Source organism: Diplotaxodon limnothrissa, linkage group LG2 (genome assembly GCF_057381915.1).
Source record: "Diplotaxodon limnothrissa isolate DT_005_m linkage group LG2, D_limnothrissa_male_GT1.1, whole genome shotgun sequence".
Lineage (NCBI taxonomy): Eukaryota > Metazoa > Chordata > Actinopteri > Cichliformes > Cichlidae > Diplotaxodon > Diplotaxodon limnothrissa.
In genome coordinates, this window is record NC_140597.1 from 6,012,055 (window position 1) to 6,039,857 (window position 27,803).

Genomic DNA, 27,803 nt, shown 5'->3' on the forward strand with positions numbered 1-27,803 from the left:
AAAGTCCAGGAGGCAAACCCGGCTTTTAGGCGTCAGTGGTTCCAGGTCTGTTGGATCATCTGTTACTGTAGTCAGCGGTCTATTTCTCTATAGATTGGCTCTAACAGGGAAGATTGCATAGAGAATTTGTAGGTTGCATAAGAAATTATTTCTCAGAAATGTGGTTGAGTTGTGAAGTCCAACATTTGACACTGCTCCAGCTGTTGCCATCTGAGACGTGTGGATTAGCTTTGACATTATGCTGGCCAGGCGAGTAGTATCCAGCCCTCTGGTTTTCAGGAATTTTCCAAATCGATAAACCAATGTTGTCTTTGTTTGGGCAACTTGTTTGCATGGAGCCAAAAGGCATTGCACTCTGTACAGTTCTCAGTGCACTCAGGAAAGGATTTCTGTTGAGGAAGATGATGATCGATGTGAAGGCAAGGAGTAGACAGGGAGTTGCTGGGTCAAGGCAGTGAGACAAGGAGAGAGAGACAGACAGAGAGTATTTCTGTCTAGACGGCCTCAGTTAATACACAAGATATATGTTTGGATGAGTGTGTGTTTGTAAGCTGGTGTTGCTGCCTTGCTGTTGGTCTCAGTATCCCAATGCAATGAAAGGGCAACACTTCTAGATGGACAATGAATCACACAGGTACTGTGGTTGCAAGATGATTAATGGCCTCTATCAAGAAATGCAAAAAGGCTCTGTGTGTTTGTGTAAGTGTGCATTTGTATAGTTTTGTTACTGTAAATACACAGGACCATATTATCTGTTAGTTGCCTTCACTTTAGTATTATGTTGTAAGAAATGACTGACCAATAGGGAGTGTTGGTCATAACACTCCAAGGGTTAGAAATCTAAACATGATTGTTGAAATCTAAAAAATACATTTAGAAAAAAGTCCTATTGAGCCTTTTTGATGTAAGTTCTGGACTAAACTGAAGGATATTGTAGGCGATATTTATTTCAGCTATCCTTTAAAGGTCACATTCAGCTGACGAGTCCTCAATGACCATTGTTATTCAGGTGCAATGCTTCAGTGATTGAATTTATGCTTGAACTTGCTCTGCTTTATTAAACCTTGTCAGACTGATTCATCTGTATTTCAGACATTTACTGTATGTGACATGCATCTAGAGGAAATATGAATCGATGATGTTAAAAAGAGTAAGGGGCAAAGTTGCAGTGTTCAGGAAACAACAAGCTCTGAAGCTTTAAGCTCTAGCCAACAAGGAAGCCATAGAATTACTGTCACATAACAGCTGAATTTGTGGAATGTGAAAAAAAAATCATTGGATTCACAATTTCAAATCATTTCTTTTGTTCTTGTCCCTCCATTTTTATTTTATATGGTCATTTTATTCACAATTTTTATTATTATTATTTTTCTTTTACACAGGTTCAGAATGGGCACAAGGAAGGTCGCCATTATTCTCCTAGTTCTCTTTCTTTGCTTAGACGGAGGATTTGCCAAAGAAAAAGGAGCAAAGAGAGGAAAGAAGAAAGGGAAGCATGTTTACTGTCCATCGTAAGTACCGTGTGGAATAAACAACATCGTGCTGTGTCATATTGGCCTCTGGCGTATTGACTAGGCATGTTAGCTTGATGGCTCTATACACAGTAATGCATACGTTTTTCTTGTATACAAGTCGAATAAAGAAGTAAGTTTTGTTGTTGTGAAATTTGTTTGCAATCTCTGTTTTAAATCCATTCACTTTAATCTCTTAGAAAACCTAAACATTTTCTATGAGTAGAATTTGGTTCTGCTTGATTGGCTTCAGTCAGTCAGCATTAGCTCTTGCTAATGATGTTTCTTCAGCCTTACATGTCCATGAGAGCGTCTTCGGAGCTAACTGTTCTTGGTGGAAATTTGACTAGTCAGAGATTCTTATGGAAACACCCTGCTCTGTGCTGAGGCAGGCACCGTTTGTCAGGACGGTGCCCGCCTCTACTTTTTGGATCAGGAGCGTATGCAGAGACTTCCTTGGATACCATTTATATGATTTTTCTCCACTGAAAATGGTCAGGAAGGACTTAGTCATCATGTTCATCTGAGGCAGCCATGGCCAGTGACCATTACAAAATGTATGGTGCACTCATCTAGGAATGGAGAGCAGTTCCTCAGCAGATCGGGACACTTGTGGAGCCAATAGACAGATGGGGAACTACTGTCCTTTGTAGAGGAGGCTATACCTCATATAAAACATTTTCTATATACATATATTATAGTGTTGGTCTATTAAATCTATTAAAAACACAAACTTGCCTTTATTTATTTTAGTTCTGAAGCATATTTCTGACCATTTGGTAAATAAATTGGAGATAAATTAGCTGAATACCGCATCTCAATTCATGTTTAAGCCATCTGCCTTTATCTACTAAAAATGTTGCCAAACCTAAAATGAGTATGTGGGTACAGATAGTAAAATGGTTGTTATCCTAATAGCAGAACAATTAGGAACGTAGGTTTGAAAAATCATATTACGAAGGTGCATTGAATAGCACCAGCAGCTCAAAGCTAGACGGTTCTGGGTTTGAAACTGCTGGCCAGGACATGGAGTTTTAATGTTCTCCTGTGCCTGTGTGGGTTTTCACCAGGTGCTCCCACCTCAATGACTGTAATTAGGCTAGGCAATTAAGAAAATGGATGAATGGCTATTACAGTGCCTCTTTTCTATTTGGGTGTAAAACATCTTAGGGGTGGACAACAATTACCCTTTGTAGGAAAAACCCTGACCAATGTTGTCAGTTCAGCATGGAGCTGAAGCATGGCGGACTTTGTCTATTTTACACCTAATGGATCTTACTTTTCAGTCTCTCCACCATACACATAAATAGATCTCAGGTTGTCATTGCCTCTTCAGTGCATGCCAAAAGGTGATTCTCAGGTTATGGTTTAAACTATAGATGTAAATACTGTAGATCACAAAAGGAATGTGACGTAATTGTGTCCTGCACGCTGAGTTAAGTGTAATGTAGAGCTGCGCTATCTTCTTCCTTAAATGGTAACAAATGTCTCTACAATGAAGTCTTGAAATGTGGGATAAACTGTTTGATGTAGAAAATTGGCAAGTGGAAGCTGTATGACATGCTTTGTGTTTAATGCTGCAGATGCCTTTGCGGATCAACTAAAGCACTTGGTTCCAGTTTAGCTCTTGTGCTTGAGATTGTCAGGAAGGTCTCTTAAAAAAAGAGGAGGAAAAAAAGCGGTTTAGCGGATGGGAATTGGGTTTTACTTTGATCAGGGGAACCGCTGAACATATACACACTGCGCAGCATTCTTGTGTAGCACTTTAGCCCATCCTCAGTGCATGATAAGGTTTACATAATAATATGTATTGAGAAAGGGGAATTCTTTGGCAGAAGCATTCATTGCCACCCAGGAGGAGGATTTTTGTTTCCCCTTTCTCTCTTGCCAGATCCCCTCCTCGTCCTTTTCTCTCTGTCCCACTGTATTTTTCATTAGTCAAGCACATGAAAACAAATGATGTTTGACTGATTGTCGTCATGTTGTTGGTGATATTTTTACCAAGCACTGTTAAGTTTTTTCAATTTTGTAGGAACATTTGAAGTAGACTTAAACAAAAAGAACTACATAGCACAAAAACAGATTATTTGTCTTGACAAGTCATTTATACTTGTCACCTGTGCGGCAGATTGATTCATTCAGGGGAAAATCATTTCAGTGGGTTACTTATTGGCTTGCTTACTGAACTAGTGCTGTTTTTATAAAGATAGTATAATATGTGCTTTGATCAAGCGTTTCACTCATTTATCTTAAAAAACCCTTGAATGATTTTAAAATGAAATATTTTTGCATCCTTTAGAATTTTTCACATACCCAAATGTTTTATTTATGGATGATTAAATGTCAGTACAACTTAAACTGCCCTGTGTTTACTGCTCAATAACATATATTTGTATGAAAACATGTTGAGATGATGAACACTGCAAATATTTCAAAATTCAGCATGTTGAGAAGAGTCTTCCATTAGCCCAAGGGATCTTGTCAACTTCCTCAGTCATAATCTGGAAACATCCCATAATAGCAGCACATTTCATTTCTAAACATTGTCTCAGTCTAACAGTTCCTTGGTGGTCCAAATCTTAAAAGCCAATTTAATCCCAGACTGGTAGCTCTCCCAGGTTATAGTTTAATCAAAGAGTATACAGAGTAGAAGTGAGTGCACTGTGCACTTTGTCTGTTCATCTGCCAGGAATTTGACCTGCTAATGTAATCGTGCCTCAAGTTCTCTCTCTGTCTTTTTATTTGCAGACAGCTGTCATCTGAGGATCTGGCCCGGGTCCCTGCAAATTCAACCAGCAACATCTTGAACAGGTTACTGATCACCTATGATCCCAGAATAAGGCCCAACTTCAAAGGCAGGTTTTCTGCTCTTTATCTGTTTCTGTCTCGTTTTTAATTTACATTCTAGCTGCAGTGCTGTCATGCTAATTAAAGAAACACGTGCATGTGTACCTCCAGATTTCTTCTAAGAGTTTAATGCTGGAGGTAGGAATGTGGAGGCATTAATCAAAATGCATTCCCTTGCAAATGTAACTTGTGCTTAAACAGTTACAGAAGGCTTGTGTTCCTGGGTTGACTTCTTGCCGATACTGCTGCATGGACAGATTTTAATAGACACTCGTGCATAGGACAAGTTGATATTTCTAAAATCTGGCCTCTTTGTCTGACTGATCGTCTCCCCAGTCTTCAGGTGGATCTGTAGTTTCCTTGCTCTGGCACTTGGCACCAGGAGCTGTATCTGGGACTTAATGTTTGATGTGTAGTGAGCCGACTTAGCATTCTCCCTCACTCCCTCCGACTGGTCCAGCAGCCAAACATCTGCTCTCCATTTCAGGGTGGCCTGAAATCCTCATCCATTAGCATCCATATCATAATCTCCCAAATTAAGAACTAAACTATGCCTTATGCATTACTTCGCTGTAACATGGCAAGCTGCTTTTATGGGCCCTATAGAATAATAGAATATAGTAATAGCAGCATTACCTTTGAATATTGATTCAAGTTAATGTTTGATTTGTTACATTAATGCAACAAAGATGTGAGCTCTATAACACGCCATAACTTGTGCATTAATTTTGTGACCTGCATGGTAGAATTTATCCAGTGAAACTTGTGAGCCTCAAGTAAACAGATCAAAGGAAATAATTTATTCAAAGCAGGGTGAGCGGTCTGCATTCATCAACAGTTTTATTAGTTTATGCAAAAGGCTGAGTGGGGAGGGGTGCCAATATACAGTAAATGTTTACAGCGTGAGCTTGGCAAGAAGATGGGATGATTTTGAGAAGGGATTTTTATTATTTTGCAATGCTGGGCCTTTCACAAAACCTGACCATTAATATAATCAATTAAATCACTAGGTACAATATGTATGGTTTAGGAATGCATTTACATGGATTTACAGAACAAATGTATTGTAAACTGCAGGAGCAGTACTTGATAACTGCTTTGCTTTGAGACATGGGCGAAGCAGTTATTAGACACAAGGAATACAGTTTTCAAAATTACAATTTTCTCTCTCTTTCTAAATCCAGGAATTCCTGTGGAGGATAGAGTGAACATTTTCATCAACAGCTTTGGCTCAATCCAAGAAACAACCATGGTAAGGACTTGCTGCTGCAGTTTGACAGTATTGGTAATCAATACTTCTGCCAATCAGAAGCAGTGAATGAGAGCTGAAAACTGCTTTGGCCAAGTTTTAGGGAGAATTCATGAGCATGTTTTCTAGATGGTATTAGATCATTTAGCAGTGAATCATTATGAAGACTGGGGTTTGCATGCCTCATTTATCTGATGGCTTAATTGCTGATCAAGAAATGCAGTTTGAATACTAATTACTAGATTAAACTCAAGGACGAAGCTGGGTTGACTCTTGATCACTTAGAAAGCAATAAATGGAAATTCCCAGTTTCTAATAAGACTGGTTCACCTGGTGTGATACATCCAATCATTCAACAGTGTAATGTCACAAATTACCAAAATCAACAGTTTTATTTTATTCTTCCATGTGTGTTTTACAGAAATTAATCCAGGATGTCTTTATTATAAAAAACAAACCTTCTTCCCACTTAGCGTTAGTATGATTTGTCACATTGTCACTCATAAATCATTTTTGTGAGATAAATTTGACTTTTTTTTCCCCATATAAGTACAATCACATTTTTACTCAAATGGAAAGTTGATTAATAAAAATGTAAAATTTATAGTTGTTCTAAGGCTGACACATGTAATATGTATATGACCTTCTTTCAGAAATTTAGCAGTATTTATGTGTGTGGCAGCCAACATGCATTTCAGTGTCCTTCTCCATGTCCTGTTATTTAATGTTGTATAACTGATCCTATTTTAGTTACAGAACCTAAAGTTAGGTCCATCATTATTTTGACAAAGAGACGTTATTTGATTATCGATTTTTCTTAACTTTGCCTCAGTACACAAACACTGTGAATTTAAAATCAAACGTGATTTATATGCAGATTTTGAGCTTTAATTCAAGGGCTTTTACAGACTTTTTGCATCAACTGTTGAGGGATCACAGTTATTTTTATACCTAACCACCCATTTTCAGAGGCTTACTTACATAATTTTAAATATAAGATTAGTTTTGAATATTTTGATGAAAACCCTTTACAGTCAATGACTCCCTTGAAGTCTAGAGCCCACTGACATCACCAAATGCTACATTTAGTTTTGTATTAAATATCAGATAAGCGATCTGTTTGGTTGAGATGGTGGAATTGACTTACCCATCCAAGATTTTTTCACTGCTTGGCCTTAAAAAATTCTTGCATTTCTTTTGTGGTGTGCTTCGGCTCATGATTAGTTTGCACTGTGAGAGTTTGCCCTGTGTTTCACAGCATTTGAATAAATCTCTGCAAAGAGTATAGAGCTGTACACTTCAAAATTAATCCTGCTACCTCACTCAGCAGTCATATCATCAGTAAGCCCCATTGGCCCGGTTCCAGTGGCAGCCATACATGCCAATGCTATAAAATTGCCTTCCCATGTTTGATAGGTAATATAGTATGCTTTGGCTCGTAAGCTGTTGCTTCTCTATATTTTTCTCTTCCCATCATTCTGGTAAAACGTAGTCTTGGTTTCATCTAAGCAAAGGTTTTGTCAAAACTGTGCAGGCGCTTTTAATTCTGGCAAAGTCTAATCTGACCTTCTTATTCAGGAGTTTAAGTTGTGAGTTATCTTTTTGACATCTCTCATTTGGTTGCTCCATTTTTCACAAAATATCAAGGAAACTGGCCTTACATGGCCATTAAACTGCTTGTTACTCAATTTTCCAATTAGTTTTTGTGAACTATGTAAAAAATGGTTTTAGTTCCTAAACATTTTTTTGTAAAAACCCCTTCAATTAAAGTTTAAAGTCTGCACGGCAACCACATTTTTATTGTTATATTTAAAATACACTGTGGTGATGTACAGAGACAAAATTACACAAATGTCTTCGTCTTTGTCCAACAAATTATGGACCTTGCTGTATTGCCATTGAAACAACCAAATGTCCAAGAATGATCAGTGTTCAGCAGGGTTAAGTGTTCCATCATGCTCACTTTTATGAGTCATGGCACTCTGAACAAAGTCTTGGATAATATATCCTGGAGCTGGCACTGCTTGAAAATCTGCCACACGGGGAAAAGATTGGCAGCAGATAGGTAGTGTGTATTTGCTTATAAAATACTCCAGTCAAGAGTTTCACTCTATTATAGACCACTTAGGATGATAAGTGGAAAATCCTTACAAATCACAGGACCCAAAGATGGTGGAAGAAAATGAACACATCAGGAGGAAACAAACAAAGAAGAAGGGTAATGAGGAAGAAAGAGCTGAGGAAAACAAAGACCTCGAGGAAAAAGTTTTGACCAGTGAAGGAAAGTGTGAAAAACAGACACCATGTTAGAGAGAGAGAGAGAGAAAGACAAAGGTAAAGTGAAATGGATGGGAGAAGGAAGATTAAATCAGACAGTAGGAGGCCAAAGATCATTAAGACGGATAATGGAAGACAGGGATGAGGAAATTGAGTAGTGAAAAAGAATAAGATAGAGGAAGCGGGAATAAAATTAAAAAGTGTGATGGTTCAAAGTGTGATGAAAGCAAAGGAATAATAAAGACCGCAAATGGCGAGAATAATCTGAAGAAAGAGACCATAACAGCGAAGACAAAAAGGGAGGATCAAGAAAGCAAGAACAAGAGCCAAGAAAGACAAAGTGGAAGAGAAAAATGCACAACTCTCAAAAGGGTAGCTTGTTCCTTTCTTCCTTTTTCCCCCTGGACACCCAGCCTAGGCATAAACTGAATGAAAGTGAGGAAGGTTTGAAACAAATCTAGCAGAAGGAGGAAGAGACAGCTGGTCACCTCTACCCTCAATTTTTCACTCTGTGGGGTATCTGATCTCAGGAAACCTTCTTTCATTATTCACACCTCCCTCTACCAAACACTCACTATATTTAACATACCTATTTTCACATTATGATTATAATCTTTAGAAAACAATGACTAATTTTCTTCGGAGATGGAATAAATTGTTGTTATATATGTTTTTTTACTGCTTCTCAGCTTTAGTTTCCCTCAGTGGTTATAGAAAGTTCTTAAATCTCTCTGGAATCGAATGTTGTACTGGCAGCTTGATTGTGAGCCAGAAGCAAGATATATTTCCTTGTCTAGTTTTTAGAGAAGGAAAAGGTGTGGGAATTGGCCCGTGTCTCCCTCAGACAGAGAAGAGCCACCAGAAGCTATTCATGTTGTAGCTCAAGGACTAGTTCAACACAGGTGTCTAAAATGTGGTTGTATAGAAATGATATCTTATAAAATAAGATATCAACAGCTTGATTGCAAGATTCCCCTTTCAAAAGAAAATAATGCATCATACGGGCCACTCCTTAACTGTTTATGCCAAATTCTGACCCTGCCTCCGACCCTGCCAAGTATTTGCATATTTTGGTTATTAAATAGTGGTTGAGTTACTTTTGCCTCCCTATCAGGTTAAAACAGTCTTTTCATTCTCCTCTCACCTCTGGCATCAACATTGGATTTTTACCCAGAGAACTGCAGCTCATTGGAGATTTTCTATGTTTTGGACCGTTCTCTGTAAACCCCAGAGATTGTTGTGTGAGAGAATCCAAATCCAGCAGTTTTTCAAATACTCAGAGCAGCACAACAACCTAGAAAGGCTCAGAGTCACTTAAATCTCCTTTCTTTGCCATTCTGATCCTTGGTTTGAATTTCAGCAGTTTTTTTCTTTGACTAACTCTACATGCCTAAATGCACTGACTTGCTGCCATTAGATAAAATATTTACACTGGCAATTTAACACATGTACCTAATGATTTGGCAAGTGAGTGTATAAATGCTGATGGACAGTGGAAAATTCCTCAGTAAAGTTAAAATTTGTTTTGGGGTACATAAAAGACACAAATAACCCTTAAAATCTACAATTTAACTGTTTTTGCTCAGCGTTAATTGACATCTCTGCACTGGCTGAAATAATAATAACAATATCTATGTTCACCAGCTAGCTAGGTGCCAAACCATGTGAGAAGTGAGTGACACGCAACGTGTCACAATCATATCAGAATTTCTATTGGCTCAAACTTGGCAGATTTGTGTAGTCTATAAACACGTATATTCTATTTATGTCATTTGAACTGCTGTATTTTGACATTGCCGGTAGCTTAGCTGTAGCATTTTTACCTGAAGGCTTCAGCTTCCGGGTAACAAGGAAATGACGTCATTCACGTAGATTACTCGAAATTTTAGTGGCGGAAATGGGCTTCCATAATTTTGACATTGCATCATTTATGTATTGCAAGTGTAATGGCCATGGGCAGTTTTTTTTCCTTGTAATAAATACTAACATGTTTTAAATTGCAGTAGATGCACATATGCTAAAATTGAGTTATTAAAAATTCTAATGGTTTCTCATTGACTTTACTTTAGATTTAAACAAGCTGCCATGTCAAATAACAAAAATGTCAATAATAATATAGTTTCAGGTAATAAAAACTAAATAGAAGGGGAGAGTATACGTTTAAGGCATATTTCCTACACAAGACTGAACACATGCAAAGCTGATATTTCAGCCATTGTATTTGACATACCATCTGTCTTCAACCTCAGCTTAATAGCTCACCTGCTCCCAGAACAGCTTGAGGCCCACCATCAGTGTGTGCACAGAGATGTGTCCCAAAGCTCACAGTGATACTTTCCCACCATCAAGAATGTGGACATTTTACTAATATGTGCACTAATGAGGTACTTGCTGTTGCTGTGTTGATAACATTTGACCCTTGGACTGTGCAGTTTCTTGTGTGTTGACCGCTTTAAAGGCATTATGTTGCAGATGTAAACTGTCACTCTGCACTTAAAGTAATCTATATGTTATTATTCATTATTCAAACATATTTAGGAGGCTTAAAAATGTTTTTGTTACCCTGTTAAAGCATCTCATTCATTCCCACAGAAAATGCACTTTTTTGTACCATCCCCCTTAAAGCTTCAGAAAATGTTAGCAGAAAGATTAGCATATGCTTTATTTTATTCCATTTAGAGAGTTTGCCTTTTGGGCATCATTTACCGTGAAAGCACCCAAACTGTGTCCAGTTGAGTTTACATGGAAGTAACATTAACTGTGTTTGTACTCGCCTGGTGTTACACTTAACAGGATTACAGAGTCAACATCTTCTTGCGGCAGCGCTGGAATGACCCCAGGCTGAAACTGCCAGACGACTTCAAGTCTGATTCTCTCACTGTTGATCCCAAGATGTTCAAATGTCTCTGGAAACCCGACCTGTTCTTCGCTAATGAGAAGAGCGCCAACTTTCATGATGTTACCCAAGAAAATATTCTCCTCTTCATCTTCCGTAATGGAGATGTCCTAATCAGTATGAGGTAATTTATTTACTTTTTTTTAAACTTGTTTTTAATCAGTGTACTTGAAATGTCGTTCAGTCTTATGTGATTCGTTGAAAATAGTCACTTCATCAGATATGCAATAATCCAGGAAAATGCAGCATTACTGTAAATTTTGCTATGACTTAGTATCTGGTTTAATTCAAAAGTCCTTTCGACAGTACCACTCAATTTTAGTTTGGGCCATAAGTCATGAATCTTCAAGTTTAAAGCTGATGAAAAAAAAACTTTAAGTTAAGTAGAAAGGATTCTGTCTGCAAACAGATCTCATACAGTCTAGGAATGATCTTCACTAATATTTTATCAATACCAGCATTGATTTATGATACCAAAACATATAGCTTATGATATTGATATAGCATTCTATATTTTTTACTAAATGGCTTAAACAGGGTGTATTTATGCTTTTGCCATATTCGCTGATCTTTATTTCAAGTAATTATGAGGTTGTTTTATCACTTAGATCTGGGGTCAAGCCCTGTGATCCCTACAGTTTAAAACAATTGGAGATAAAGTACCAGAATTTCAGGAGTGGGACCGCGCCTCCAAACACGCTCCTCCTGATTCTTATCTATGTAGTTTCCCCCAGTTCTACAACCTGTTAATACTCGTTTACGTTCCTCACCCTCCCTCCTCTTTTCAATTCTTTAACTTCTTCACTTCTAATTAGTACACAGGGATCTGCTGGGTCCGGGAGCCACCACCAGTGGCCTTCCCTAAACCCCAGCTCAATTCACGTCCACGGCATTCACCTTTATCTACTAATACGCTTTCAAACCTAAAATGAGGACGTGGGCCCAGCTAGTGAAAGTAATATAAAATGTGTTCTTTCTGTTTTACTACCTAGCAGTTAGGCTTTTTGCATTTCTAAATATTCGGTGACAAGCATACAACAACTGAAATAATTTGACTCCAATTAAGGAATGAAGGAACAGCAATTCAAATTTCCTGTCTAGTTTTCTCTTATCTAGTTATTGAGACTGGAGCTCATTTGGTTGTTTGAGTGTTATCCATTTATACTGCACTTAAGCGGTGGCTGGTGCCTAAGTACTAATTAGAAACATCTACAAAGCACTTAAAGTCAGTTCTGTGTCCTGCATTGATAACTAGAGACTAATTTTTAAAAAAGGATAGCGTAGCGTTACCCTGCCTATCTTGAAGTCAAGTCAGTCACAACTCAATTGTTGGAGCTGGGCGGCCATACTGAAGACACAGCCTTTTCAGCAGCCTTTTAGCTAAAGGAGTCCAATATGCTAGATATTAGAGTTATTAAATCTTGTATTTGAAAGGGATCAATAGGGTGTTACCTTACATCTAGCTTTCTATAAACAGTATACATTAAGCTGTATTTCAGGCTATTAGAGTTTATTATTGGCCATAGAACAAAGAATGTAAACACTTACATGACTTCAAAAGTAATCACTTCATAATGGCAGCCTCATAGTGGAATATTTAGAAATTTGTAAACCATGTTAGGCCTCAGTCCCAAGCTGGCGATTCCCTGACAACCTCTGCTTGCTATGAAAGAAATGTGTGTTCTTTAACTGGTTTGCAAGTGGTTTTTAGGTGTTGCTGGATTTTGCTAAGAGAAATCAGTTGCAATGAAGATACCCCTTTGTGACTGCTTTGGTCACCAGCAGATCATCAGGGTCACTTGTGTTTTCCATGGAACAAACCGACTTATCTGCAAATTCACCACCCTGTAGTAAAACTTGCAAAATTGTGGCACAAACTGGAATCGGAGAACATTGGCCTTCAAAATAAAAGTTGTGCTTTACCACTGAAACCAACACATTTCAAAAGATGCATCTGACTTCATGAATAGTCTCTTCACAGTTTCACTACGCTTCCATTCACACTACAGGGAACCATGGCAATCATGGCTTATCACTTCTTATCAATACTTCAACCAGTTATCAATACCCACTTCTAAGTTATTACCTGGTTGTGTGTGCCTTGAGGGCTGTATCCCTGGATACAGAAACAATTGACCATTAAGATTGTCATATTGTGTCAAAACACTAACTGTTCTTTTTAGGCTTTACTATGGCTTTTATGTCAAATAAAAAGGAGACACCTCTTGCTACTATTTAGAGCAAAACAACCTCCCAGTGAGAAAGGAAAAAAACATATTTATCAACGTGTCAGAGCACTCCTTACGTTGTGGTACATCTTATCTCCTGGCTAATTTGGCATAGTTTCAGACTGAATTAATGTAGCATCAACCTTAGTAGTAACCAAATGACTGCTCAGTGTTCTCAATATTAGACTACATAAAAGTGCAAAATTATATTATGTAGCTGTGGACACATCTGTAGACTGAGCACATTAAATAATTTTTGACCCAGCTGCATAGAACTATTACCTGTAGTGCTGCCAATGTATTTAATCATGGATCATTTGTGTCTATGACCTGAAGTACTGCAAATTCACTCTGATATATTTTAGTCTATACTGGAAATATTTGCCTGTGTTTTCTGTCCTTCTTTACTTTATTTTAATATATTTTCTTCAGTAATTAAGACTGTAAAACTGGAAACTCAAAAGATAAAACTGTTTACATGCACAAGATTTAGTGGAAAACAGATTTGTACCCCGCCTTTTACCTTACAACAAGTAGAATAGGTTCCAGGCCCCCATGTAACACAAAACTGGATAACCAATAGAAATGTGAATGTACAGACTTAATCTTCAAAGGGATTGCTGCCAGGTTTTATTCATCTCCAAAGAAAATTGTCTGTATGTTTGCATGTACCATTTTATTCCATGTTAATATATCACTCAGAAAAAAAAAACCCTTTCGGGTTAAACCCTTGGCTCCAGTGTAATCTAGAGTTTCATCTTGTGAAGTGTATACAGTAATATATGCAATGAATACAATAAAGCAGCCATAAAGAAAAAAAAAATATCTTCTTCCTCCGACAGGTTGTCCGTCACCCTTTCTTGTCCACTTGATCTGACCTTATTCCCTATGGACACACAGAGGTGTAAAATGCAACTTGAAAGCTGTAAGTTTTCCTAAATTAACAACTCTTTAAAGTATCTCATCAGTATACACATGTGCTTGCTGATATTTTAGACATTCAGTATTTATGAGTTGGGAATATAGTTGTTGTTTTTGTAAAGTAGTTGGTTTTAGGGTAAATAAGAGCATTTTGCTTGTGTTTAGCAGCCAATTCCAGTGGTGAACACTTAGTGCAGTAGAATAAATCATATTTTAGGGTTGTTGTGAGAGTCTCATAGCTAATTGAGCTTGACATGTCTTTACTGCATCTTGTTTACAAAGCAGTTAGACTTAAATAAGCAACATAACTTGAAGCCATTACCCTGTAAAGCCAAACCTGACTGCTGAGATGTATCATATTCTGGATGGCTTCATGCATTTGAACTGTTATGTTCATTGGAAGGGTGGTAACGGTGGGCTTAAACTATATATATCTGTTGTGTTTGACTGTTTTTCTATCTCTGTATCTGTGCCCTCCTGATTTCCAGTTGGTTATACAACAGATGACCTGCAGTTTATGTGGCAGACAGGAGACCCTGTGCAAATGGATGCTATTGCTCTGCCACAGTTTGATATCCGACAAGAAGATATTACTTATGGAAACTGCACCAAATACTATGCAGGCACAGGTACTTTCATCGTTATGAAACAATATAAAGTGATAAGAAAGTTAAAAAGTTTTGACCATCCAAAGAAAGTAGTTACGCTCAGCTGACAGTAAAAATGTACAGTAGAAGTCTGAATGGGTATATTGAACTACTAAATTACTTTTTTTCCCTGCGCTGGCATCTGCGCTAAAATTCCGACTTTCTATGAACATTGTTTTAAGCAATATTAATTTTTTTTTTAAAAGAAAATTATCCTCAACCTAAAAGTATAGTCATATGGATATGTCTGCCATTAACTGTTGACTATCTCCCTCTTGGGAAGCCACCAAAAATCACAGTCACTGAGCAGACAGATGTATCAGATAACTTAGGACAAATTCAGAAATATTACAAATTTACTTAGTCATGACTGAAAGGTTACTCTGACTCTCCTCAAAGTAAACAAAGTAATAATATTAGCACACGCTGTAATTTGAAACATGGAGTGACTTTGAGTTGTCACAGTGCAAACTCCTCTCATTCATATTATTTCTATTTCATGATGTGTTATCAGTAGTCAAACCTAATGTTGACAAGTTTAAAGTAATTTAGAGTTTTAAAAGACAAACCACAGGGAAGGTTTTGCTCATGGTTAAATAAAATGTAAAGATAGAAAAAACAAACAAAAAAACCCCCCATTGAAATGTATTTAATTTTTTATGTGAATGTGTTCCCTGGGCCCAACACACCAACACAAGTCGCTGTTCAAACTAGGACACAGATGACTCTTCTCTTAGTATGCTGGCTAGCTTAGCATTAGCATGCTGTCTGTGCAGACTCTTGCAAAAAGCTGAAGTTGTATGACCGGCATAATGCAGCTTTTTCTGTCCTGGATCTATTTTTCACTTTACCATGAAAATCTCATCCATTTGTACAATAAGAATAAAAGTAATCTCTGAAGAATGTTTACAGGATTTTGAGAAATCTCTGCTATGAAGATTTAAGGCAGTTGTAAAGGCCAAAGTGGGGTGAATGTAGTACTAGCAAGGTGTAGCTAATAGGTTGTGCACTGAGTATAGTAAAAATAACAGTGGTAACATTCAGTTTTCCAAGAATCTTTTAATTATTTGGCTTCAATATGTCCATTACAGCCTATTATTTTAAACAATCACACGAAGGTGGTTTCTTAAGGAAGTTAACCAAGTTTTTTCTAAGTATGTTTTACCAAAAATTCTGATGTTATCATCAAATGGCCAAATGTACAACAAGGACTACACAGGATAAGATCTGTTTGTTCCCATTTGTCATGAGAAGAATTAAAAAAAAAAGAAGCTATTTACTATATAAATATGAAATAATAAAATTGTTTATTATTTCTAAAAATCAGATTTATCCCCAGGTGGTGATTTTATGTTTTTATCTGCTGTCTTGAACTGTGTTTGAAGCTAGCAAATTAGGTGTGCAGCATCAGTTATCATGACAGTGTGCCCTGCCAGAAGTGAACCACCTACTGGGTTATCCTTCTTGGTCCTAAATATTGAATTGCATTACAGGCCTCAGTACCCTTATATACAATTATGTGGTCCTTACTGAATATTGTTGCTAAGAGGTTTTTTCTTTTTTAAATGTGTCTAAATACCAGTGAAGGGTAGCAGACAGCTTGTAAAAGTTGTCATTTTCCAGGCTGCTTGCCGAACTAAGAATAATAACTAATCCTGTAATAAAAGAAGTAAAACTGCAAAAAAGAAAAAGGTAATGGTACTGTGGTATACACTCATGCAGACTTATGTGAGTACAAAATGAATTCACAATGAAATGGAAAAATCTCTATCAGCCAACAGAGCTGGTATGACCTCAATGCTCTCACACTTGGGGAGGCACACTGCTGGCGATGAGTCAGGCTTTTAACTGGTTGCCATGGCTACCTGGCCAGACACAAAGATCACCTCTGTCTACGACTGGTTCAAGCCTGCTTGGCGACACAGGCGGCTCTTATATGCTGTATAAAAGCTCCAGAGATCCCTGAGCTAGTTAAATATTACTTCAGCCCACCCACTCTACCATCCCATTAGACCGACTAACTAGGCTCTATATTCAGAAACAAAAGGCTCCTGAAAAGGTCTGAATCTTATGGATTCTTATTCCTCAGGCTTACTAATGATGGCTTTACTTCCAACAGGAATGAGTGATTGAAAAATAGATAAGTTATTAGTAGGAATGTATATAGTACTTTCAAGCAAAATCACTTAAAAAAAAGAGAAAATGGAAGTGCCAATTCTAACAGTAATAACTCAAAGGATTTGGGGCAGGTTCAGACATCCTACACATTTGGCACATTCACAGTAGGAAGCAGTATTTTCTGATGTGCGACCTTGAGTGCTCAAATAAGTCTCAGCTTTAACAAAGTTATGTGAAATTATATTAAAGCCTATTGGCTGTTGTCTTCTCTTTTTGCTTTCTCCATGACAAATGATGCACACTACTGCAGTTTGCTTTTCTCTTTGGCCAAAGGACGAAGTAGAGTGCATAAAGAACTTACCTTACCTCCTAATGCCTAATGTGGCTTTTATAGACCGTTCAGTGAAGTGCCAGTTCTCTCACCTGCTCTGTTTCAGTTAAGGGACTGGATGCTCTGAAGACCACATTTCAACCAATACGTAACATTTTATTTTTTCTTATTGATCTTAAAACTACTGCTGGCTATTGTCTCTAATTAATTATGCTTTATGGGAAAAGGTAAGGTGGAGCATGGGCTTCATATAGTGCCATTTCTCTGAATTGGGACACATAAATCATGTGCATGAAGGCACTGCCAGTGCCATCAAGCACATGCCTACTTAACTACCTTAGCTATGTTTTGATGAAATCATGTTTTGATATGTGACCATTGTTTCCATTGTCATGCAGGGTACTACACTTGTGTAGAGGTTATCTTCACCCTAAGGCGACAGGTTGGCTTCTACATGATGGGTGTTTATGCCCCTACGCTGCTCATCGTAGTCCTTTCATGGCTTTCCTTCTGGATTAACCCTGACGCAAGTGCTGCCAGGGTTCCTTTGGGTATGGATTACTTGATAAGTTTCACCGATCTTTATCAGTACACATTGTCTGTGAACTATTTCTTGTGCTTCCATCCAGGGATAAGTGCATAATTAGATCAAAAAGAGTGATGGGTGAGAGTGTTTTTTTTTTTTTTTATTGGAGGAATTAGACATTTAAACTACTGTCTAAAAGGATTTCTATTGGGCAAAAGGCTATAGTAAATAAATAGAAACCACTCTAAAGTATTTGGATGTTTGTATGGATCACTGACTTATCCATCACTTTGACACCATGAAGGACTTATCTGTCGAGGTTGGTGTCATAGCCATCGTTTTTCTGTATGTGACAAATCATTGAATGTCGCTGTAATTGACAGATGGGACCCATGAAGCAAGAACCCTTGTCCAGTGTAAGCTAAATACACATGAATCAGAGCTGAGAGCTTAAACCCATGTTTAAGACCAATAACTGCCCCCTTTGCTGGTTAGCCAGTTGGTTTATGCCTAATTGTCATAACTTTGGTTTCTCTTTGCTGTTATGTTTAAAATCTAAAACATTCATCCACTCAAGCTATTTTTCCCATTAGACAAGAAGCTGATTCCTATAAACATCCACTGATAAAATGCCTTTTGTTAAATTTTAGCTTATTATCGCTGGAGGCAAGGCCAGGCTCTTGTCTTTCACTTAAATTCTTATGTTATTCTGTGCAGTCAATAAAGTGTTACGGAGACAGTGGGAATGCAGAAGCTACTTGAGCTGGCCAACAGGGCACACCTGATCCCTATTAACCAAAGTAATGAAGGAGTGTGCTGAAGCACACAGGTGCTGTTTTTTTTCCAAATTAAAGAAGCACACGTTGTATCAAGCCTGAGGGAGGTTCAGGTAGATTACTAGAGTGTTAGAACGAGCCCCAAGGGAAGTGACAAGGATTGTCTGGTACTGGTAGTACTTAGATTATAGTGTGACTTTGTATATGTACTGCATAAATCACAGGACCCAGATGAACAATATCTAGTGGCCCTTTTTATAACACTGATTGTTGACACAATTTGTCTTTCGCTTAGGCCTGTATGTTGGAAAAAGGAACTAGGTTAATATATTCTAAGCACAGGCTGGCACCACTGGCTAATATGAAGTTGTCAGTTCTTTTAAACAGTCGGTTTCATAAGTTTCCTCAGCTAAAACACACTCTTCTCATAGCATCATTATAGGGTTTTTTTTTTTTATTTCTTTGTCTTGCCCCGTGGATGCCCTTCTGTCTTGTGTCTCTACTTAATGGATGTCCTCAAAACATGTGACACCTGGAACTGATTAACTAACCTGGTCAAATTGTAGCTTAATTTAACGTCTGATGTGGTATGGTACAACACATAACAGTGATAAACTTACCACTCAAATGCTCCAAATCACAGGCTCCACTGTGATTTTTCACATTCAGTTTAATGAAATAGCTGAATAAGTAATTCGGCTATTTCAGAGAAGGCCATCTCTGAATGATGTTACAACTTGAAATTCAAGTCCTGAATGTAAAAATACTCAGATAAAGACACTACTACTGTCACATGAATGAATGTAGTGAACTAACAATTTTAACACTATTTTTACAGCAGATATATTTCAAGTATGTCTTACATGTACCAAATATAAACGTTTTGGCACACCCTTATGTGTTCAGATTAATTAGAAAAATGCCTCAAGCAAGGTTATATATCACTGTATAGATGTTATATTTGCCTATTTCTTATAGATGTTTATGCATTATCTTTCCTTCATATGCTGTAAATGCTTATACTACACTTTACAAACACTACACTTTTCAGAATTGACAGAGTATTTGTAGATCTTGTGCTGGCTTGAGAAAAAAAATCTTTCCATTTGCTTGTCCCCCTCCTTCATAATTCAACCTGTGTGTAATATGTCAGTGTCACCCACACCCAGTGTCACACTGGCACGTCTGTGTGTGTGTGTTCAGGGCTGCACAGATAAGATAATCCATTGTTATCCCACTTCAGTCTTCCACTGCTTCCTTTTTTCCATCCTCCCTCCAGTTGTTTATCACCACTTTCATTCCATCATCACTCCAACTCCTCCTGGAAGCCTCCCCTGACTTCTCTCTAAATGGGATCAGTCCAGGTCAGTTAGCACCCAGGTGTGGGAATACTCTCATTTATAGCTCTGTGCTGTGTGTGTGTGTGTGTGTGTGTGTGTGTGTGTGTGTGTGTGTGTACATGTGGATATACTGTATGTGTCCATGTGCTCATTGAACTGAGGTGTGTGTTTTTATGTTTAAACAGCATGTATTCTTGCCGTATAGGGAGTGTGAACAGATGTAACAATATAACTTGGTTTGCCATGACACAACAGAAATTTTCTGTACAGTATGTTGTTCCTGTTTTTCATTCTCATATAGCCCACGTTTGTTTTTTTTTCACTGATGAACAAGACACCAATATTGCCACTTTCATATTTCTCTCTGTTCATATAGGTAGGCTTCCACGATTCTGTAATTAAAGTTTATTCCAGTGAGAAAGAAGCAATTTGTTTAGAAATTCTGAACCCAGTATGAACATTTTGTTGATGAGTGACCCATATGAGGCCTGGAGGCAAAACCTAGTAACTATTTGTGTGTTTTATTGTGTCCCTGAAGCAGCACTATTATTTGAAAAAAAATTGTGCAAAGCTCTTTGTCAGTTGTTAGAACACCCTCTAAAGGCTGGCTGTAATTATTTGTGCTGTATCCTGTAGTGATGGGATTTCCGGCTCTTTTTAGAGAACAGCTCTTTCGGCTCGGCTCACTAAAAAGAGCCGGCTCTTTCGGCTCCCAACCGGCTCTTCAGGTTTTTTTCCTGCTTTAATGACTTAATTATCAACAACAATATAAAATTATGCACAAAAGGAATTAGTAATGTGAAAAAACGTGGTATTCTTTATGTATGTTTATGTATAAATATTTATGGGGGCCCCTAGAGATGAAACACGTACAAACTCCAAAACACATTTCTAGCTTTAACTGAACTTCCAAAACAGAGCTACCTAGATCACTTAAATTACACAATCGAATTCATATGTCTATTGTTTTTGTATTAATACACAAACACTCATATATGGTAAATGGTAAATGGCCTGTATTTATATAGCGCTTTACTAGTCCCTAAGGACCCCAAAGCGCTTTACATATCCAGTCATCCACCCATTCACACACACATTCACACACTGGTGATGGCAAGCTACATTGTAGCCACAGCCACCCTGGGGCGCACTGACAGAGGCGAGGCTGCCGGACACTGGCGCCACCGGGCCCTCTGACCACCACCAGTAGGCAACGGGTGAAGTGTCTTGCCCAAGGACACAACGACCGAGACTGTCCAAGCCGGGGCTCGAACCGGCAACCTTCCGATTACAAGATGAACTCCTAACTCTTGAGCCACGATCGCCCCCATATATATATATATATATATATATATATATATATATATATATATATATATATATATATATATATATATATATATATATATATATATATATATTAGGGGTGCAACGATATTCGTATCGATATTGAACCGTTCGATACAGTGCTTTTGGTTCGGTACGCATATGTATCGAACAATACAAAATTTTTGATTTATTTTATCAACTTTCCTTCTGACGATGCTGTCTGTGTTGAGCGCTCAGTGAATCTGCGTTCGACTACTCCGCCTAGGCTCGACAGTGCAGCCTAGGCGGAGTAGTCGAACGCAGATTCACTGAGCGCTCAACACAGACAGCATCGTCAGAAGGAAGAGCGCAGGGCATTCAGATCTGGCGTTTGGAATTATTTTGGTTTTCATGTGACGTATGACCCTGAAGGTAAGCGAGTCATGGACTAAAGTAAAACAGTATGTTTGCCATGCAATGCTCAATTACATTGGTGTGAACTAGTGTGTTAGCGCAGTTAGCTCGTTAACATGTTGGCCGTCTAGCCCCATGCACGGGGCGATCGGCGGTAGCTCGTTAACGGAGATTTGCCGTGTTGTGGCGTTAAGGTCATTTCAACGAGATTAACCTGAAAGCACTAGTGGGAACACAACGAATATGACTCCACATTTACGCCGACATCATCCTAGTGCAAAGACAAGTGGAAGCAGAAAAAAACAAGCAAGCATGCTACTAACTTTAGCCGAGTCATTTAGACAGCTGTTGGCACATGATTCTCCTTATGTGTTTAATATGCTGCTGAGAATATAGCCCAGAAGAAGCGGATAGTATAGCTTTTATTTTGGAAAGAGCCATTTCTCTGTAATAAACTCTCTTTTCCAAAGATGAGTGATTCCTCAATCAGATACAGGGCTCGCAATATCGCTAGCCCGACATCCCGGAGCTAGCGATCTTTTCAGTCGGGGTACCAAAATCTATCTCTTCCCTGCCCGTCGGGCTATTGTAGGAAAAATATATGTCAATGCTTTTGCATTCTTTCAGAAATGTAGCTGGGTAATTATGTCATTGGCATCGGTGAGCCACTGTCAATATGTGACATATTGAAATTGCGTTTGAATTTGCGCTTGTTTTTTTGCTTTCACTTTGCAATCGTGCCAACTGTGTATAGAGAGCGAGAGTACTGATCTGTGAGTGATGATAATTTGTGCACCAATTCCTCTGACATCGTCTTATTAATCGTTAGCTTACTATGCAAACATGACAAGTGAAATCTCCCGCAGCAAGCTTAAACATGTGAGAGGTTGATCGCGCAGAGAATCGCTGAGCTTATGTGAGTGCGTGTGTAAAAGCAGCAGGATATATATTTGACTACGATGACCTGGATGACTGAGAACCTTCACAGACAGATATATATTTTAGTTCTGCTGAGCCAAATAAGACAGGTCAGGGTGAAGAAGTGACAGCCAAAGAAAAGCTTACCACAAAATGGAGAAGTTATGACAAATCAGACTATAAGGCAAAAAGAAAGTGCAGCTTTATGGTTTCATGGACAAAAGAATTTCTGTGGCTGCAATATGACGAGCTAAATAACCAGGGCTGCACATAAGTGGTCCGCAGGTGCGCATTCGCTGTCAAAATAAAAAACACGCACAAGGGTTAGGGTTAAATTTAAAAACTGTACTTTTGAGTTAAAATATATATTTATAATTTTAATAAATGACAAATTAAAAAGGCATGAACATTTTTTTGTATCGAAAAAATATCGAACCGTGACACCAAAGTATCGAACCGAACCGAACCGTGAATTTTGTGTATCGTTGCACCCCTAATATATATATATATATATATATATATATATATATATATATATGTGTGTGTGTGTGTGTGTGTGTGTGTGTGTGTGTGTGTGTATATATATGTGTGTGTGTGTGTGTGTGTGTGTGTGTGTGTGTGTGTGTATGTATTCGAATAATTTAAAAAAAAAAAACTTCATTTACCTGTTACTACCACACACCCAATCCAATTGTTGGTACTTCCTGGCTTGTGTAGTAGCCACTAGGTAACAAAAGCTCAACACGGCCCCTAGCATCCTGGAGCACTTCCGTTGTGTTTTGGAGTTTGTACGTGTTTTGTCTTTAAAGGCCACTGTAAATATACTTTTATTTATTCACTCCACATAAAATGTAATAAATAAATTATAAAATACAGAAACCAACTATTTACATTTCATACATTTCAACTTTTAACTACTTAAATTTTCAGCTTTTTCCTTTTAAACAAATTTAAAGTGAAACAACACAAAACACTGCAAACCACAACGCAATAAATTAAAATATGGGGGGGAAAAAAGAGGGGGGGGAGAACGCCCAGATCTTTAATTAAGGGAAAGGTTGGCATTTAGAAATATTAATATCACACTCAACTGACTGCGTTTTATCTTCCCATTGCACTGATGGGTGGACAGTTCTTAGGTGTATGTGCATGTTGTTTGTGGAGCCGGCTCTATATGATATCCTTTTCTTGTAGACTCTACACTCTGCCTTTGTTTTGTCACTAAGATTGAAATGGTTCCAGACTTTGCTTCTTTTCTTGGTGTCACTCATTTTCTTTACTGTACCTTTCCAATGTGACGGTGTTGTCTCTTGTTGTTGCTCCCGGCTCTCTTTCTTTCCCTCTCCCTCCTGCTCTTGTTGTGTGCTACTGCTGTTGCGAATGTAACTACCGCCCCCTCAACTCAGCGCTGAGCAGAGGGGAAAGGGGCGCAAACGCAAGGCTCTGTTTGCCGTCTCTGCTCAGCGCAAACACAAGGGTGACTTGCAGCGTGAAGCGAAAAACAAAAAACCCACGGCTCGCATCGTTCACTTCAAAGATCCGGCTCTAAGAGCCATTTCGTTCGCGACCGACCCATCACTAGTATCCTGTAAGGATGCTTTGGTGCTTTGCAAAGGAATCTCCAACCTGTAAAAATGATTTAAAAATGCTATTTCATTAAAGGCTATTTGAGCTCTTGGAAATGTCCTAATAAATGAGGTAACTCCGACATTCTAAAAGCTTTTTTGCAGATTAGTGTATTACTAAATGAATTTTTAATTTTTTTATTCATTAAAGATGAAACGTATTAGTGTTCCCTCCTCAGCCGTAAGTTAATCAAATGCTTAACCTCTGTGATAAATAAATATTTTTGCTATACAGGGATGAAGGTTTTATGTTTTGATTACTAGCTGTTTTCACAGGGACTAAAATGTGCACATATCTCTCAATATAAAAAACAAAAAAATACCTCATCTGACTATAATGACTGACAAGGTCTCTTGTTATAACTCTCCATACAGGCATCCTCTCAGTGCTCTCTTTGTCCTCTGAGTGTACCTCCTTGGCCTCAGAGCTGCCTAAAGTATCCTACGTCAAGGCTATCGACATCTGGCTCATTGCTTGCCTGCTGTTTGGTTTCGCCTCGCTGGTGGAGTATGCCGTGGTTCAAGTGATGCTCAACAGCCCAAAACGCATTGAGGCAGAGAAGGCAAAGATAGCATCCAAAGAGAAGGCTGCAGGAAAGAGCCCTGCTGCCCGGAACAACACGGTCAACGGAACCGGAGGGACACCGCTTCACGTCAGCACCTTGCATGTCAGTATATTTGGTTTTTGATAATTTGAGTGTGTTTGTATCTGTAAGTCACCTCTAAGTAGCCTTCTTATGAGAGTTTGCATGTAGTATAACAGGAGCAATTCAAATGAAAATGCACCAGAGGACACATGCTTTGCATATGGTGCTCAAACTAGTGGAATCCATTTTTTGCAGTCCATTTTAGATCTTTTATCATGATCATCAACAGCTTTTACTTTTCAGAGTTTCAACTTTGCATATGCGTAGTATAATTTCAATGTCACCATTTCTTGTCCATCTATATGAGGGCAGTTGGTATAGGCGTGGCCACATTATGCATAAAAATATATGCCTATGTTTGGAACACAGAAACTCAAAACGCAAAACCTTTTGTCTTCAAATACAAGTAGAAAAAAAGCAATTTTTTGACACATCAAAAGCTTAAAATTCCCCATTGAAAGGCATTTAAAACCTCTGATTTTGTTCTTTATCCACTGATATCTATTTAGTTTTTGCTAAAGAATATTTGGACATGGAGGCATAAACCAAAACATCTTTACATTGCCTGAAACCCTAAATAAGAACTCATACATTAGGCATAAATATTTGCATCATCCATCAAGATAACATCGAGGGTATTTATGTTATGTGGGACTTGATTTCAGTTGCATTTTTCTTAATGAGAGCACAGATGCTTGTGTAATCAATAATGATGATATCCATAACGACCTCTTTGGGTTTTGATGCCCCAGTTAATCACCAAAACATTTTAACGATGGTGCATTTTTGTTGTTGAGTGACTGTTGAGTGTTTGGATGCCTGTGTATAGTTTTTTTGCTTTTATGTAACTCCCAAACCACATCAACAACCAGATCCAGTATCTGATAGGAATATTACGGCACTGAGAAAAGGGAAATCCAGTCATTAATAATTGGCATTGTGTCTGACATACACATACGCACAGCTTGGTCAGGGCTCAAGTCTGACACTTACATGCACAGGGAGGATGTTGCATGGGTCTTCCGATTGTATGCCCTAATTGCAATTAATTTACCTCTGAGTCTATGTTAGTCCGAACCACATTTGGTCTGAGAGGATTACATTATTCCATTGAGGTTTAATAGGTTTTCTTGTCAAAACCAAATCAAAATAATGAAGCTTTAATGAGCTTAATGACTTCAGTGAATAAGCATCCTTAGTCTGATTAGATCCTGTTCACCCCGCAGGCCTTTAGGGAAGTCGATGAAAGGGATTTTTTTTGGATGACATTAACTTAAGTCCTCCTGCAGATTGTTTTGTGTAAGCACAGGTTGTGATAACATGTAGAGGCTGTAGAGGAGTCACAAGAACCTAGATGAGAGAACAGCCATATTAGGAAAAATTTCATAAAACAAAGCAAGTCTAGTTTTGGCTCCAAAGATATTTTTTCCTCTTAAAATAGCCGTAGCTTTGATTTAGCATCAGAGTTCTATCCAAGTTTCAAGATCAAACAGCTCTTTTACAACATTTTCAAAGGGTAGTCTGTTTCCAATTGAGTCCAGCTATCTTGCATAGCCTCATTTCAATGCTCCTTTCAGTTTGGAGAACTCAATATGACATCATCACTACTGTAAAGAAACAGAACACTTTTTAATGTGTCAAAGAGTAGTTAGAGCAAGTGTGGCATTCAGTTTCCTTTTGCCATAATAAGAGGTTTAAAAATGGCACAGTCAAAAATGTTTCTATATGCTGTTTTGTGCTGCTTGGTTCGCAAGAAAGGTATCTATACAAAGTACAGACGTGATGGAAAAGGGTTTCAGTTGTAAACCCTCATGCAGTCTTAGTCTGATAAAGATAAATTCCAACTTGCAGAAAAATGAATGTGTCTGTATTTGTGTATTAGAAAATACTCTTATATCTTATGTGATGTTGTTGGGTACACTTACCTTCATAATTTGTTGGACAAAGACACATTTTTGCAGTTCTGCTTCTATACGCCACCACAGGGGATTTTAAATCAAGCAATTCGGATGTGATTGAAGTGCAGACTTTTGGCTGTAATTCAGTGGGTTTAACAACAAATTTGGATCAAGTCTTTAGGAATTACAGACATTTGTATACATAGTCTCCTGTTTTTAGGGCTTACTAATAAGCAGTTTTGTGGCCAGACCAGGCCCATTCCCTCATTATTTCATGACAAATGAAGCATATACAATGTGCTGGTATAGACTGATCAGCTCCATTATAACTGCTCCTGTGCATTGTTCGCTGGGAAAGGCCACTTCCACTCAGGGTGTGCTTGGCTTGCAGCCGTGCTTCAGCATCGAAATAAATGGCAGGACTCTGGGTTTCCTGGTGGAGCATGTTTTTGGCTCAAGTGACTGGATGTAATAGAAAACACTTTTGGCAGCTACTAAACAAGTAGAGAATGACTGATTGTGCAGCAAGAGGTAAGTGACAGGCATGAGGAAAGATGTGCAGAACTTAAACTAAAGTAGCAGATGAGTTCTGTCTGCTCTAATAACTTAACTTTGGTCAACATGGGAATAGTGTTCCAGTGTGAACTTTGCAGCTAACCATCCTTATTTAATTTCTACCAAGCTACAATACACTACAGTGCAGAATAACGCAGTAGAGGTATGGTTTCATTGGTTTAAAGTCTTAAATTAACTGAAGAACTTGCTGTACAGGTGGAATAATCTTGGGGCCACTGATAAAGCTACAAGCCTTTATGGATTGTAAAGTCAGTCTGTTGCTCACTCAACCAGTTTTGAACCACTTTGCTGTGGCTACTCTGCCTTAGAGGCTGCCCGTAGCGCTTTCGGAATATTACTCTAATCTTATCATGGCTCAGATGTTTCACACAGATAAGCGTATTTTTAGACAGAAATGATGCAGAATTCAATAATCAAGTCGGTCTGTGTCTGTGTGTGCTTTTGTCCACCCAGGTTGCTGAGACCCGCTGCAAGAAGGTATGCACCTCTAAATCAGACCTGAGGACCAATGATTTCAGCATTGTGGGTTCACTCCCACGGGACTTTGAACTGTCAAACTTTGACTGCTACGGGAAGGCCATCAATACTGGTTCTGGTCTCGGCAAATCCCAAGCAAAGAACTACAAGAAACCTCCTCCCCCAAAGCCGGTCATCCCCTCTGCTGCCAAAAGAGTTGACCTGTACTCGAGAGCTCTCTTCCCTTTCTCCTTCCTCTTCTTTAATGTGATTTACTGGTCTATATATTTGTGA

The 27,803-nt window shown here is 38.3% G+C and overlaps 1 protein-coding gene across 1 annotated transcript; it reads left to right on the top strand.

Annotated features, from left to right (window-relative positions):
• Positions 1-1,389: 1,389 nt before the first annotated feature.
• glrbb (glycine receptor, beta b) lies at positions 1,390-27,803 on the top strand. Its single transcript, XM_085366251.1, has 9 exons — positions 1,390-1,511; positions 4,260-4,366; positions 5,543-5,610; positions 10,678-10,904; positions 13,851-13,933; positions 14,418-14,558; positions 17,424-17,576; positions 24,308-24,600; positions 27,507-27,803. Exons 1-9 carry the CDS (start codon positions 1,390-1,392, stop codon positions 27,801-27,803), a joined length of 1,491 nt encoding a protein of 496 aa, XP_085222377.1.